The sequence below is a fragment of the Artibeus jamaicensis genome, unplaced genomic scaffold (assembly GCF_021234435.1).
Source record: "Artibeus jamaicensis isolate MK-2021 breed Jamaican fruit bat unplaced genomic scaffold, CSHL_Jam_final contig_525, whole genome shotgun sequence".
In the NCBI taxonomy this organism is placed as follows: domain Eukaryota; kingdom Metazoa; phylum Chordata; class Mammalia; order Chiroptera; family Phyllostomidae; genus Artibeus; species Artibeus jamaicensis.
In genome coordinates, this window is record NW_026521874.1 from 16,300,802 (window position 1) to 16,315,968 (window position 15,167).

The 15,167-nt window shown below is 37.4% G+C and overlaps 2 protein-coding genes across 19 annotated transcripts in view; one reads left to right on the forward strand and one right to left on the reverse strand.

Annotated features, from left to right (window-relative positions):
• MTMR3 (myotubularin related protein 3) overlaps nt 1-15,167 on the forward strand; it is a 131,478-nt gene that overhangs the window by 74,618 nt on the left and 41,693 nt on the right. For 10 of the 14 annotated variants that reach the window (XM_053669646.1, XM_053669647.1, XM_053669645.1 and 7 more), the window contains 4 exons: nt 5,342-5,431; nt 5,818-5,934; nt 10,170-10,202; nt 14,759-14,841. In XM_053669646.1, coding sequence (XP_053525621.1) covers nt 5,342-5,431; nt 5,818-5,934; nt 10,170-10,202; nt 14,759-14,841 — 323 coding nt within the window. The remainder of the gene's footprint in view (nt 1-5,341; nt 5,432-5,817; nt 5,935-10,169; nt 10,203-14,758; nt 14,842-15,167) is intronic. The other 4 variants (XM_053669653.1, XM_037153343.2, XM_053669655.1 and 1 more) reach the window with 1 other exon arrangement.
• The window catches only part of LOC119055172 (uncharacterized), a 116,893-nt gene that overhangs the window by 22,384 nt on the left and 79,342 nt on the right, over nt 1-15,167 (reverse strand). Inside the window, exons 4-5 of one of the 5 annotated variants that reach the window (XR_008392401.1) lie at nt 10,276-10,347; nt 2,790-5,454 (exon numbers count right to left, since the gene is read on the reverse strand). The exons of 1 other annotated variant lie outside the window; for it this stretch is intronic. Coding sequence is in view for 3 of the 4 variants with exons in the window: in XM_053669659.1 (XP_053525634.1) it covers nt 5,436-5,454; nt 10,276-10,347 (91 nt within the window). In the remaining variant the exon portion in view is untranslated. Of the gene's footprint in view, nt 1-1,858; nt 5,455-5,956; nt 10,348-12,910; nt 12,973-15,167 lie in introns of those variants that run through there. 3 more of the 5 variants (XM_053669659.1, XM_053669660.1, XM_053669658.1) reach the window with 3 other exon arrangements.

Below are 15,167 nucleotides of genomic sequence, written 5' to 3' on the forward strand. Positions count from 1 at the left end.
TCTTCAGTCAAGTAGTAGATGGAGTCAAGCCTAAAACCCATGGTTCTTGGACTGTAGGTTTCTTCCCCCCCCCCCCCAGGAAGCAAGATGAAAAGTGTGTGTGTGTGTGTGTGTGTGTGTGTAATTATGATATGGTCATACACATGTTCTTTATGAGTTTACCTATCTGGATAGGAGCAGTTCTGTACCTTCCCCATTCTGTTTAAGGCAGTATTTTTATCCCAGAGAAGATGAAGCATCTCTGCCTACGTCTTTGGTTACAAAGAGCATTTAATGGACATTTTAGTGACTTGTGGGCCATTTAAGACCCAAGCCCAGTCCAGGCAGAGAAGATGGAACAATGAGTCAGACACATTTCTGTCAGTCCTGAGACTATGTAGATAGTGCTTTAAGGCTTAAAAAAGAATGGTCCCGTGTAATATTGTCCTGCTTCTACCTTGTGATATTTCCTTAATGCGAACTGTTTAATGCTGGTGCACAAAGAAGGAATTGAAAAGGCCATGTTAATTTCAAGCTCCATTAGGGACATGGGTGGAAAATGATTTTCAAAATTAAAAACAAACTAAAACAGAAAAACTAGTTGTGCAGAAATGTCATATTAAAAGGAAAAGAAAGGTTACTGCTCTCATCTCAAGCTGGACCAGTTTTTTCTTAGTTTATGGGCATAACAACTATGTATCTTAGACCCAAACACTGATGAACTTTTAATGTTATTTCTCTAGACTACATTTTATTTTATTGGTTTTCCCACAGAGTTTTTAATGAATTGAAAAAGCATTTTCCTAATATTTACATAGGATATATGCTGGTGCTAATGAATAACAAATTATGAGCTTATTAAAGCAGCTCTGTTCTGTACTGAGGGGTTGCCCTTCATTGTGTTCCACATAGCTAGCAACAAAGTGGCTTCATCCTGTTGCTACTGGGTAGGGGCTTTGGTGCCCTGCAGACAGTCTTTATGGTGGGCTCTGGAGATGCTTCTTTGTGTAGTAGTTGGGGAGCAGTATGGCCATGTGTCTTAAATTTTTTTTTTTCATAAAGCAGCAGTATAACACATTTTATAAATACTCATTTATAATTCTACTGCCAAAACCTATGGCTGTGTTCATTTCTAACTAGTCCAGTGTCCATATGTATATTTTATATAATTGGAATTAAAACATACTTAAGTTTTGCCCTGGCTGGTGTGGCTCAGTGGATTGAGCACTGGCCTGCAAACCAAACGGTTGTTGGTTTGAGTCTCAGTGAGGGCACATGCCTGTGTTGTTCCCTGGTGCAGGGCACTGGGTCATGCAAGAGGCAACCACACATTGATGTTTCTGTCCCTCTCTTTCTCCCTCCCTTCCCGTCTCTCTAAAAATCAATAAATAACATCTTAAAAAAATACTTCATTGATTAAAAATGCAAACTGTTGCCCTGGCTGGTGTAGCTCAGTGGATTGAGCACGGGCCTGCAAACCAGACAATCGAGGTTCAATTCCCAGTCAGGGCACATGCCTGGGTTGCAGACCAGTTCCCTGCAGGCCAGCTCCCAGCAGGGGACGCACAAAAGGCAACCATACATTGATGTTTCTCTCCCTCTCTCCTTCCCTTCCCCTCTAAAAGGTAAATAAATAAAATATTAAAAAAAAAAAATGCAAACTGTTATCTAGGCCTTTATGTAGTTGAATGCAACCTTTGAAAAAAATACTTAGCTTTATATTTTGCTCATTACTAAGTGAATTTAAAATTTCCTCATGTTGATTTATTGGTTCCTAATGTTCATTTTAGTCCATGTAACATTTTGGGCCATGGACCATGTAACACTGATTTAAGTAATATTAATATATTTTATTGTTTTAGCATTTAGGTTATATGTCTTTTTTTTTTTTTTTTTTTTTAATTTTTTTCTAGACACAGGGGAAGGGCGAGAGGAAGAGAGGGAGAGAAACATCAATGTGTGGTTGCTTCTTGTGTGCCCCCTACTGGGAACCCTGTTCTGGCCTGCAACCCAGGCATGTGTACCTACTGGGAATTGAATGAGCAACTGTTTGGTTTATAGGCCAGTGCTCAATCCACTGAGTTACACCAGCCAGGGCAAGTCATATGTCTTTAATCCCGATTTTGAGAGGATAGTCATATATACATCAGTCAGCTGCAGTAATCTATGGCCACACTTGTTTCTTCTTACTCCCTCACCCTCACCTCTTTAGATTATTTTGAAACAAATCTCAAGCATTATATCAAGATAAATTGTATTTTTGATGTTCTTCAATACCAGTTTTAAGATTAGTGACTGGAATTGACAATGAAACTTATACTTTCACTTTCATATTTTGCTAAGTGTTCATATTATATACATTTCATTTCATTCTTTGGAGTAGGTATGGTTTGGTTTTGTTTTTATCCTGGAATCCTACATTTGAGTTTAGCAAATAGGCATTTTGACTCATCAGCATTCCCTGCTCCCTATGTTTTAAAAATATTTATCTCTAATGTTGATTTCCCCTCTGAAGTGTAGGTTTACCTCTCTTACCTACATAGTTGAGCCAGTAGCAGAAACTACCCTGAAACCATGGTCACTGATCTCTTTTGAAGATTTTGTAGGTAACTGCTCTGACCTTATGGAGGCAAACAAAGCTAGATGCCCCAGTGCCTGGTGTTTCTCAGCAGTACTAGGAAATCAGCCATATGGAATACATTCTAGTACTACTAGAGTACTACTTCTGTACCGCTTCTCGGCTTTTTGGCAAAGATCAAGTCTAAAATACTGCTTATAGTTCAGGAGAAATTTGTTTCCAAGACTCTTACCATGCCAATACTTGCTAGTTTGTTTCTTCCTTCCCTTTGTCTCTTTCCAACTCCTTATTTATCTAAAGTTTGGCCTCCGTTTTTACTTATAAAATTCAGGAACTGTAAAAAAGAAATTAGGTAGTTAATTCAACTTATGTTAGTCAAGTAATGTTTTTTGAATCACCATTCTTCTAGAAAGTTAACAGGTAGTTTGCCCTAATGTTAACTAAATCTCTGGGGATTAAATGCATTTTTGCATTGCTGGCCTAATTTCAGTTCTCTTAGGCTGAAAATCATTTATTCCATTTTCAGTTTTCAGTAACTGTTTTGATTATATACATTGGCCTGGGTTAACACTCAAGTGAATGTGCTGACAAGAATGAAATGGTATTTTAGCTTCTAGTTTTTTTTAAACCTATTACATGATTTCAATTCTGTAATATTTAAAGGTCAGTAAAATAGGTCGGGGTACTTGTGTAAAATGATACTGAAGAGAATAAAAGTTTAGGATATGAATTTATCTAAATTAAAAAGTTAATGTGATGCTGAGGGAAGCCTGTTTACATTGTTCTTTTATGTCATAATTTTTAAAAAGCTTTCCCCCATGTGTTCTAGAAATTTTACCTACCTCCTATTGGTTTGTGAGAAAAATCTTCCTAAATTTAAGATTCCTCAGATCTTTTCTCTTTGGTTCTAAGTGTAAAATACTCAGTTCTCTTTTAAGTGAAGAGCTGTCTCTTAGCAGTGGAAATAGAATTACTCTTCAGCTAAATGATACTGGATAGTGTTAGATGGATGTTAGACTTAAGGTGATCATTCGTAAGTTATAAAAATAGCTAATCACTATGTTGTACACCTGAAACTAATATAATATTGTATGTCAACTGTAATTGAAAAGATAAAAAGCTTTTTTTTTAATAGTACTTGAAAAAAGTGGCTCATTCAGCTTGTAGCTGAAAGGGTGGCACAAGTGCTTGGCCTTGAAACAATCATACTTCAGTGTGCAGCATAATTATTTCATGTGTATTTCCAATATAAAAAAAGACTACTTAAGGGCCAAGATTTAATAAAATGTATCATTTTTCTCCTGCTTTATCAAGGACATTCTGAGTGAAATTGGTGTCACTGCCTTGATTATGCTGAGCCAGCAGTTTTGCCCACCAGTTCTTTTTGCACTGTTTGCACTATTAGACAAATGTCACAGTAAAAAAAGACAGAATGCCTTAGTATTATTGTGAAGGTGGTTTTGACCTCATAGAGCCCCCCTGAAAGGGTCTCAAAGTCTGTGGACCTCACTTTGAGAACCACAGTAGTAGAGTATTATGGATTCAAGATTAAGATTGCTTTTTAATAAAACCTTAAGTGTTATTTATAGGCAGGATTTTCCCCTCTCTTTGAGGAGGTAGAATTGTTGGAATTGTAATAAGTAGCATATGCAGAAATGTCTGTCCTCTAGTGATTTTAATTCTTGGTGCTGTCATTTGAGAATCATACGGCTTTTAATCTTTACAAAGTTCACTGTGTTAAACAGATTGCATCATAATTTACACTCGGACTTTTCCATTATATTGTTTTTTCTCCTATCATCTTGTACAGATTTATGGTGTAAAGATGACTTTTTTTAATATAGGTTATAATTCAAGTGCCATGTAGATTAGAATTTATTGTTGGTTTTTTAAAAAAATTTCCTTAATAAAAATAAATCTATTCCCAAATATATGACATACTAAACTAGGGATAGTGGTTCATACGTGTTTTCAGTTTGAGAAATTCAGTTCTTAAGCTTTACATTATTAAAAAACTTTGTGTTACAGAAATCATGCATGCAACCAAAATAGACACAATGGTAGGTCTAGTGAACCTTCACTTACACAGTTTCATCAGACATCCCTCATGGACAGTCCTGTTTCATTTATGCTCTACTCACTTCCTCCTTACTTTTCCCCCTCTACTTATTTTGAAGCAAATTCCAGATACTACATCATTTCATTCTTAAATAATTCAGAGTGTAACTTTCAAAAATAAGAATTTAAGGTTACAAATTAAAGAACAAAACGACTGCTCAGTGGATTGAACACAGGCCTGTGAAGCAGAGGGTCACTGGTTTGGTTCCCAATCAGGACACATGCCTGGGTTGCGAGCTAGGTCCCCAGTAGGGGACACATGAGAGGCAACCACACATTGATGTTTCTCTCCCACTCTTTCTCCTTCCCTTCCCCTCTTTCTAAAATAAATAAATAAATAAATAAATAAATAAATAAATAAATAAGAGATTAAAAAGAAAAGAACAAAACGACTGTATTTTGGTTTCTTGTACAAGTAATGACCTAACATCTTATTAGTGCTTAATGTAAATGTTCTTAACCTCCTTTTGTAAAAAAAATTAGTGTGTTCTCTAACTAGAGGCACATAATCTAAATTGGATGAATATATTGGGGATGAATATTTTTTTCTTTAGTTTTGTGCCTATTACTTTGGTCACTGGACTCTCATTGTGATTACACTATTAAAACGGGGTAGGAAAACCAAATATGCTTTGAAATTATTTTAAGGTTTTGGGGTTTTTTCAGGATGAAGAGACTCGGCACAGCCTTGAGTGCATCCAGGCAAATCAGATCTTTCCCAGGAAGCAGCTAATCCGAGAGGATGAGAATCTTCAGGTAATTACAGGTCACTTTTGATTCTAAAAATAAATATTAGTGTCATAGTATTAATGTGGTTTGAAGTAATGTACTATATATTTTTTCCTAAACCATGCACATAGTAGAAATGCCACCTGGAAAGCATATCTCCTTTTAGAAAGACTTATTTCCTCAAAATTCACTGTTTGAGATGATCATCTCTGTCATTTCTTCAATAGTCTAGAATTCAAATAACTAGGTATATTTGAATTAAGTAGATACAAACCCAGTCTTTTTAAGACCTTTACCCACTTACATTTGTGTTTTGAATGACGAAGGATTTATTATCCATTCATCTGATCTGTGTTTGAAGACTTTGATTTACTGCTCCAGAACTTTGAAGGATTTCTGCTTACATTTTGAAGGTTCCTTTCCTTGAACTTCATGGAGAAAGCACAGAGTATGTGGGCCGTGCTGAAGATGCCATCATTGCCCTTTCAAATTACAGACTTCACATCAAGTTTAAGGAGTCTCTTGTTAATGTAAGTGATTACCAACTAAAGTAGATAGAAAAGGAAGTCAAAAAAATCTGCTAATGTTCTCAAAGAGAGGAGTGTTATATAGGGTTGGGTGTGGTTAAAACTTATGTGCTCTGCTTTTCGCCCAGTTTAGCATCCAGGGGACACTAAGTTAGCAAACAGCTGTAATGCTCAATTTAAAATGTACACATAGTTGTGAGCTGAGGTGTCCAGTGTTTAGTAACACTGAATTGGTGTGTGCTAGATAAAGCTGTGTCATTAAGATTTGTAAGGGTGCAAAGGCTGTATAGACTTTTATTTTTCAATCTTTAATGGTTACTACTGCCTCACTTGAGATACTTCTCTGGACCTTAATATCAAGTGATGATATCAAGTGATGAAATGTTTGAAATATTTTGAGCTCAGTGCAGACTGTCATAGGATGAAGTGAGTCTAGTGACTCCTTACTGGTATAAGTATAGAAACTAAGTACAATGTTTGTTTGTTGAATGGACTATGTGTTACTGAAGAAAAGGAAGCCTCTCAATTCCTAAGAGTGCATTTGTCCTTTTTAGTTATGAGGGTAGTCTTAATGAACTGGTTCTCCCAGTGCACTGCTATTATTACTAGTTTTCAGTTAACGTGCCTTTCACCACAAAGGCACAAAAGTTCGTGTACTTCCACCAAATGAGTGTCTTCTTCCTTCTTTCCCTGCTAGCATTGTGCCTTTTTGTACTTTGGTTCTAGCACAGAGAAGTGTATTGTGACATCTTATAAAAGCTGAGGACTATAATTTCATTCAGATTGTGTGTTATGAGGTTCAATTGGGATTCTTTGATATTTGTCACTTGAGTTTATTTTATTCTGTGGTCCAAAAGTTACTCAAATCCTTCATCACTTTTTTTTTTTTTGGTCAGAAGACTCAAATGGATGCCATTTTCTTAACAGTCGACTTTTATTTTTCATATAGAATTTATTCTTTGTAGTTAAGCATTTATATCCAAGAGCCATTGTGGCCTAAATTCCTTCTGGCTTCTAGAGTTGAGCCATGATCATAGCTGTTACATAAGTTTTCTGTTCATCATCTAATAATACACATCAGATTTCATCAAGGAAAGAGGCATGCCGTGCTCTCAGATCATCTAGCACTATGTTAAGAAGGGTCCATTTGGAATTGGGTGGTCGTCATAGGAGGGGACAGGATAAACTCCAATATAATTCCAGCAACCAGAAATCCCCCACCAGCTACTGTGAAAGGAACGACAGTAATATAGTAGTCCCCCACTGTTGGCGGTTTTGCTTTCTGCAGTTTCAGTTAGCTGTTGGTCTCCTGTGGCCCACAAATTCTAAACGGAAAATTCCGGAAGTAAACAATTCATAAGTTTTTAGTTGCACACCATTCTGAGCAGTGTGACGAAGTCTTGTGCCATCTCCATTGGCCCCAAAGTGTGAGAGTAGTGATGCGGGCAGATAGGATCTGCCAAAGAGAAGCCATGAAATGCTTCCCTGAAATGACAAGACATATAAAATAGTCCCCTCTTATCCATGGGGAAAATATGCCCAGGCCTCCAGTGGGTGCCTGAAATTGTGGATAGCACCAAACTTTAAACAGTGATGGGCAAAAGCAGGTTTACAGTTGTGAGTATGGAAAACCATACAAGAATAAATAATAATACAAGCATAATTTTTTTGCATACTCACACTGTAAACCTACTTTTGCCTACAGCATCTGTATTGAGATACTGTGTTTTTCCTATACGTGCATACCTGTGATCAAGTTTAATTTATAAATTAGGCATAGTGAGAGATTAATAATAACTAATAGTAAAATATAACAATTATAACAATATATAGTAATAAAAGTTATGTGAATGGCTTTGGGGCCATTATTAAGTGAAATAAGGGTTATTTGAACACAAGCACTGCAATACTGAAACTGTTGATCTGGTAACCAAGACAGCTACTAAGTTATTAGTGGGCAGGTAGCATACATGGAATGGATACACTGGACAAAAGGCTAAATCATTAGTCCTGGGTGGGATGGAGCAGGACAGTGTGAGATTTCATAATGATGCCCAAAATGCCATGCAATTTAAAACTGAAGAGTTTTTTATATCTAGAGTTTTCCATGTAATATTTTCATACCACAGTTGACCTGTGGGTAACTGATATCATAGAAAGCAAAACCGCCCACAAGTAGGGAGTGGGATGGGGGTGAGGGGAACTACTGTACGCATAATAAATAGTATATATAGGGTTCAGTTCTCTCTATGGTTTCGGGCATCTACTGGGGGGTGTTGGAACATAGCCCTCACAGATAAGGGGGGACTACTGTAATAAGTAGAATCACCCAACTTAATATTGTATTTAAATTATGTTTAAGTGGCTGGAATCAGTGAAATTCTACTTAAATTGAACGTGGAGATGACTTAGTTTCATATTATTACCTTTTTTCCATACAGTCCCCTATTTCTCAGCTTATTGGTTTATGGCAAAGTATTTTGGGGAGTACTTTTAGATCTATTCCAGAATAGGGTCTGTGGGAGAGGGAGAGTGGATTTGAGCATGTCATTCACAAGCCTTGAAAATTAAAAGCCTTGAACACTTTTATGATGGAATCACTTAGTACGATGTCAGGGGAAGTGGTCCTTGGTCCCTGCCAGCTTTTCTGTTTCCCTCTTTTCTCCCTTCTCCTGTTGGTGCTAATAAAACTACCCTCCTTAGACTGTTCAGCCATATCTCACACTCTGAGTTTTCTCTCTCTTCTCCTGCCCAGGGAACTTCTCTTCATCTGTCAAAATCCAAGTCAGAGTATACCATCTTCTGTGAGACCTTTCTCAGTCCCTGGCAGTTTATTACACTCCCTTGGCTTCTTCTGTATCTTGAATATACCTTTACAACATACCAGATACAATTTTTTGTTATTTATCTTTGTGTCTTCAGAATTCAGCATATATCCTGGTACCATGATATGTAGTAAATACAAGAGTGTGCAAACGTAGATTTACTAATAATACAAGAATAAACAGTTTCATGTACTAACAAATGTAAGCCTACTTTTGCCCACCCCTTTATTATGTGAATTGAAGTTAATAAAGGCTTGAAATGGGTATTAGATAATTTAAAACCCCTTTTTAGGTTCACAACTCATTTTAAAACGACATAATCTGTGTGATAGGCCTGTGTTATTGTCTCTAAGAGTAGTTGTATAAGTAGATTGTTTAAGTAGGGAATTGTTGGTCCCCTTTTGTGATTGAGGTATATACTTAAGAAAACTTAATACTTTTGACCCAATTCCTCACCTGAAACTGTTTTCTCAGTTAGCATTATAACCCTCTAAAGCATAGAGCCTGCATGTCACTTAAAAAGCCCAAGATAAGGGCTGTGTACAGAAAGATGATTGTGCAAAAGTATTTTGGCATTGCAGTGGATTTAAACATTTCAGATGGAGACTCAGATTTCTCCATACAAATAAACTAGTTGCATCACAGTAAGTGCTAAGGTTCCTAAAACCTGTGGTTACTCCAGAAAACAATGGCTCCTCCTACTAGATGCTGGATGGGGACTGAGTTGGTGGTGTTGCCTCTCCCTCCCTCTTTTCCTTCCTCAGCAGAGAGGTATTTCAGTAAAACATGTGAGATCAAGAGACTCCTTTTAAAGGTTATTGAATCTAAATCAAACACAGTTCAACTGTCAGACCTCAAATGTACTAGTGTATATTGTGGCATGCTACAGTTTGCATCATTTTGTTTGCTTTTAAATAATTAAATTTAGTACTTTAGAAAATAACTTGTCATGAAGTGTTAAATAGCTACCCTGTACCATATAGTCTCTTAACATTTTTTTATTGTGCTAAATTGGTATACAAGATTACATACATCTATTACAGGTATACAACATTATAATTAAATATTTTTATATACCATACCATTTCAAGTCTAGTTACTTTTCACCATGCACATTCTCTTTTAATTTCATTAGCATATTGAGTGAAAGTCTATAGACTTAGGTACCATAAATATCATTACTTTAATCCACACACATTCATTGGATATCAAGTTTTCATTTTCTAGGGTCAAGAACGTCTTTAGTAGAGTTCATTGGTAGTAAGGTATGAATTGCTCTCATTCTATGCTTTGCCCAAACTGTACTTTTACATGTGTACAAGTATATTTGTCTGATGCACAGCTAATTTATAAATAAGTGTTCAAATAGAATTCATGAAAGTTTAAAACAGTTTTTGTTGTGTAATTCAATAGACTGCCTCTCAATCTACTGCTTCTGAAATCACAGTAAGTAGCATGAGAAACCTAGGCAGTTGTACATGTGCTTGGAACAAATTGGTTTTGAATGCCAGTTGCTCACCTTGCAGTCAGCAAAATGTGTCCTCTCTGCATGAGTTTCTTCCCTCTTACTAGACAAAGTTCTAGTGGCACCCTATAATGAGAACAATTGGTGGGGTGAGGATAAAGCTCCACAGCTTATTAATAAGCAGGTGGAATTGTGACCTTCAAACAATGTAAACTGAAGTTCAACTAGAAATCATTTGTAAAATAAACATGAGTATTTAAAAGAATATTAAAACTTCTCTTTTGTCTTGGCTGGTGTGCTTCAGTGGATTGAGCACAGGCCTGTGAAACAAAGGGTCACTGGTTTGATTCCCAGTCAGGGCACATGCCTGGGTTACAGGCCAGGTCCTCAGTAGGGAACAGACAAGAGATAACCACACACTGATGTTTCTTTCCCTCTTTTTCTTCTTCCCTTCCCCTCTGTCTAAAAATAAATAAATGAGATCTTAAAAAAAAAAAAAACGCAAAACTTCTGTTTTCTAAGGCTGTCCTGTTAATGCTTCTGAGAGAAAAGGTGGATGTGTAAGCAACTGGAAACACCTTTTTTAGCATTTTTCACATTTTCCATTGTCTTAATTGTAGTACAGTGAAAATCTTTATCCCCCAAATATCAGCAAGAGGTTATCATTAACACTTAATGCACTTTGGCCTTAATATTGATATACCAGTAAAGACATATGAAACCTGTGTTGGAAAAGTAGCTTGTAAATAACCAAAGGAGAGCAATAAAAGTTTATCTTTAACCTGTGACAGTCTTCTTTTTAGGACTGGTTCTTGAATGATAAGATTTCATGCCTAGATATTCCACAGTTTATTACACCTTTTAGGTTTAGAATCATTACTTGATTTATTTTCACTTAGTTACTATCATTTTTACTTCAATGTGTATAAAGATTAGTACTTCCCATTCAGTGACATTTGTTTCTAAAGGTAGAAATTATCCCACTTTTAAATTTTGGTGCTTAAAAACAATACACATGTGCACGTGTGTGCACATCCCTCCTCATGCCCCCAAATGAGACAGTACTGTGGATCTCTAATACCTGCGCATGGCTACTAAGTCTTTAACTACTGCTCTTCTGCTTTTTTGGATTGATGCTCTTACGAATTTTGGTGTTCATGATGTAATTCTGACCTTTTGGGAAATTGATTAACAGCACTGTGTGTTTTTGATGCATTGTTTTAAGTAGGAGTTTGATGAGATTTATAAGAGGAAGAGCACTGTAGAGGGAGATACAAGTTCCTGGCAGCAAGAAGGTAGAGGAAAAAATAGCAAAAAGAAGACTAGTTGCTATAAAACATTGGAATTAGTGGGCTAAAGAGGATTTGAATGTGACTTTAGATTTCTTATTATTACACTTTCATGGGTAGAATTACCTCTAAGGACTCTTGGTTTAAATTCTGTTTTCCTGCCCTAGCTGGTGTGGCTCAATGGGTTGAGTGCCAGTCTGTGAACCAAAGAATCGCTGGTTTGATTCCCAGTCTGGGCACATGCCTGGGTTGTGGGCCAGGTCCCCAGTAGGGGGGGCGCAAGAGGCAACCATGCACTGATAGTTCTCTCCTCTTTCTCCCTCCCTTCCCCTCTGTTTAAAAATAAATAAATAAAATCTTTAAAAAATAAATTTTGTTTTCCTCTTCAAGATCCTCGGTGGAGAGGAGAGGCCTTATTGTGATAGAAGACCTAATGCAGTGCTCATACAGAAGGGAAAGGTGATCAAGAGGAAGAAAGATGCACCATATTCATAATGGGAGGAGCCTGGACTGGAGGACAGTCATGGATTATTGTCCTGAGTCTGTCACTAGTTTACCTTCCTGGGCTATAAAGTGGTGTTGCTCTTGAGTCTGTAATGTTTGCTTATGAGATTGGATATTGGGTATATTTAGTTACAGAAATGGTAAGAGATCTCTTTCATCTGTGAGGAAAGGTGAGAAATCTAAACCATGGGAGTGGGCCTTAAAAATGTAGAGAAACTTAGTATGTTTTGGTTGGAGAAATAAAGAAGAAAAGAAGGCTAGTTGTTCCTTTTTAGAATAGGAGGCATTCTGTGGAAGGAACAGTAAAGATGGGGACATTGAGGTAGGAAGGAGAAGAAGAAAAGATGATCATTTGATATAAAATCAGGTATTTTCCTTCTACATGTTCCTGTTCTTGCTGCATATTAAACTTCAGTGCATGTAACAATCTGCATGAGTGTTAAAATCTGCTGTTTTCTGTATCCATGACTTCAGTACACATGATGCACTCTGGTGGTTTCTAGTATCTTCATATCAGCAACCAACATTTCTATTCATTTTCCCTAAATTTGTGATGTCAGAATACATGAAAATTTGTATGTCAAGTGCATTTTAGGTAGCACATATTTTGCATGCTCTGAGATGTTGCATTATTCTTATTCTGGAAGTCTGGGTGTAGGTCCTTAGTCTCTGGTCCAATAGAGGGATATAAGACTTACCTGTTCTTTGTAGCCAGGTAGCACAGGCTGGTGTCCACTCTCTCCAGCAGCTGCTAATAGCATTAGTTGGTTTTCAAGTAATCAAAAGGAAACTGGGATGCAGGTGGCTGCTGTCCATGTGGATTTGTAAAGCTCGCTCTCATTGCACCCCAGGCTCTTCCCTTTCCCTGTACCTGGGAATTCCAAAATTCTGATTACCTGAGGTTTAGAAAGCAGAGGCTGGTGACATATAGGAAGTGGGGAAGCTTGTCCAAGGAAGTCTGGAAGCAGGTAAAATTTTAGAAAATTGAGATTAGAACTCAGGCCTCTTGTCAGTCTTGCTGTCACTTTTCCCCACCAAGGCTGAGGGGGCTGATGAAGGGAGAAGTGGGTACATAAAAAAAAAGAAAAACAGTATGAGAGTCTGTTACAGAACACTCAAAGGACTGTTGTAAGAGTGAATCAGTGTTCTCTTCTTAATCTCCTATTTCTCCTTTACTGAAATAGTGGTGGTGGTATTTTCCTTCCTCGATATACAGATCTTGAAAGCATTTTTAGCTGAATCAGCCATAGTTTCTCAAAGCATGTTAAAAACAGAGAGCCAGTGCTTTTTTTTTCCCCCCCTCAGAACACAGGCAAGATTTCTTAGTCTTTCTCTTGCTCTCAGTCCTATTACAAGTGTAAGGGAATTTTGTAGACTTGGAACTAAGCAAGAAGGCTCTGGTCCTGAGGTAGAAACTCCTAGCTAGTATCTGAATGTTGTTACTTTGCTTTCTTCTCTCTTTTAAATCCCTGCCCCAGTTTCTGTTTCTTTGTCCAGCACTGGGCTTATTTTTGATCCCCACATACTTGTTTCTAGAGTTCTCTGCTAACTTTGGCAACTGCATGGTGGGACAGGGTTTCTGACACGGCTCAGCTAACATGAAGGCCACCCTCTGCAGGCAGCTCTCTCTTGGTTCTCTGTGTTGGAAAAAACTGCCTCCCTCTTCCCATGCTAAATGAATTGTTTGAATGTTGCTTGTAACTTGTATAGTCATATTTTGGCTAGCATGATACAGTGTAAGAGGCAGTGGTCTAACCTTTTCCAAGGAGCAAGAGTATCCAATATTTTTTTTAACCAAACTTTAGAAGTTTTGAAAATTGCTTTTTGAGCCAGAGGTTGAGTCCAGATGAGTGGAGAGGGAAGGGGAGGAGTCTCCTTGTCAATTTGAAGATTTGTCACCCTGACAGATGTTTTCCCTTCCTGTCTTCTTCCTTCTCTGATCCTCTTTACTGTTGTATTTAGGTTCCTGGGTTCATTTAGTACAGTCTGCTGATGTGATTGACAGGGAGAAAATCATTCTAATTTGCTCATATCTCAAGTTCTACTTGGCAAACAGGGCTCCTCAAATTTGGTCTTTTAAACAAATTAGACCTAGCTAGTTTTAGGACCTTTGCCCACTGTGTGACCTGCTCCTTCCTCCTCCGTACCTGTGGCTCTGTTCTACTGAGCAGAGTGTCTAGCTGTCCAGCAGCTACTGTCCTGCTGTCTTTTCTGTGCAACTTACAGGCAGTTTAGACTTTCTAGTCTTTATCAGAATGCTCTTTTGCTGACACAAAGCCATAGGCTCACTTTGTCATTTGCGGCAAATGACAAATATAGTCCCACTAGCACTTTGATCTGCAGTTCTTTCGTGTAAACAAGGCAGGATCACCATTCTAGTTCCCTCCAGCTTTTGTGTCATTACATTATCACAACTGACTATAGTATTTCAAGTAGTGCAGTACTTTGAGTGATGAGCTTGTGAGTTTGCTGCCTGAGAGATGACATATTTCCCTGTTCTTCCAGAAGTGATGCTTCCTCTTCATGACTTGGGTCTTTGATTTAGAGATGAAGGGAAGAAACCCTGATTTACTCAGTCCCTAATTCACTCAGTATTAGATCACTTAAGTATTATTGATCCAGATAAGTTTGCAGTTGTTTGCTCCTTTCCCCTGTGGAACTTCCTAATTGCTCTTATTGGACATTGAAGAACTGCAGGGTCAATGCCTTTTTGACAGAAGAAACTTTATCTCCTTTAATTGCAGGTTCCATTACAGCTCATAGAAAGTGTTGAATGCCGAGATATATTTCAGCTTCATTTGACTTGCAAAGACTGCAAAGTTATCAGGTACGTTGTGTGTCTATACTCTTTAGTGTGGAAAATCTTTTTTAAAGAATGGATCCATGGTTTGGTAACAGAAAACAGCTTTTGAGGATCAGCCTTGTTAGGAATATTTTTTTGAGTAGTTAGTGCCTGAAATATTTTAGGTTACTTTGTTATTTGAAAGATATTTTAAAATTTTTTATTTGGAAATATTTTCAAATTTACAAAAAATAGTACAAAGAATACCTGTATTATTAACGTTTCATCCCATTTGCTCTGTTGCTTGCAGGGGGCTGTGTGTGTGAGTGTGTGTGTGTGTGAGAGAGAGGGGGGGGGAAGAGATTCTTTTA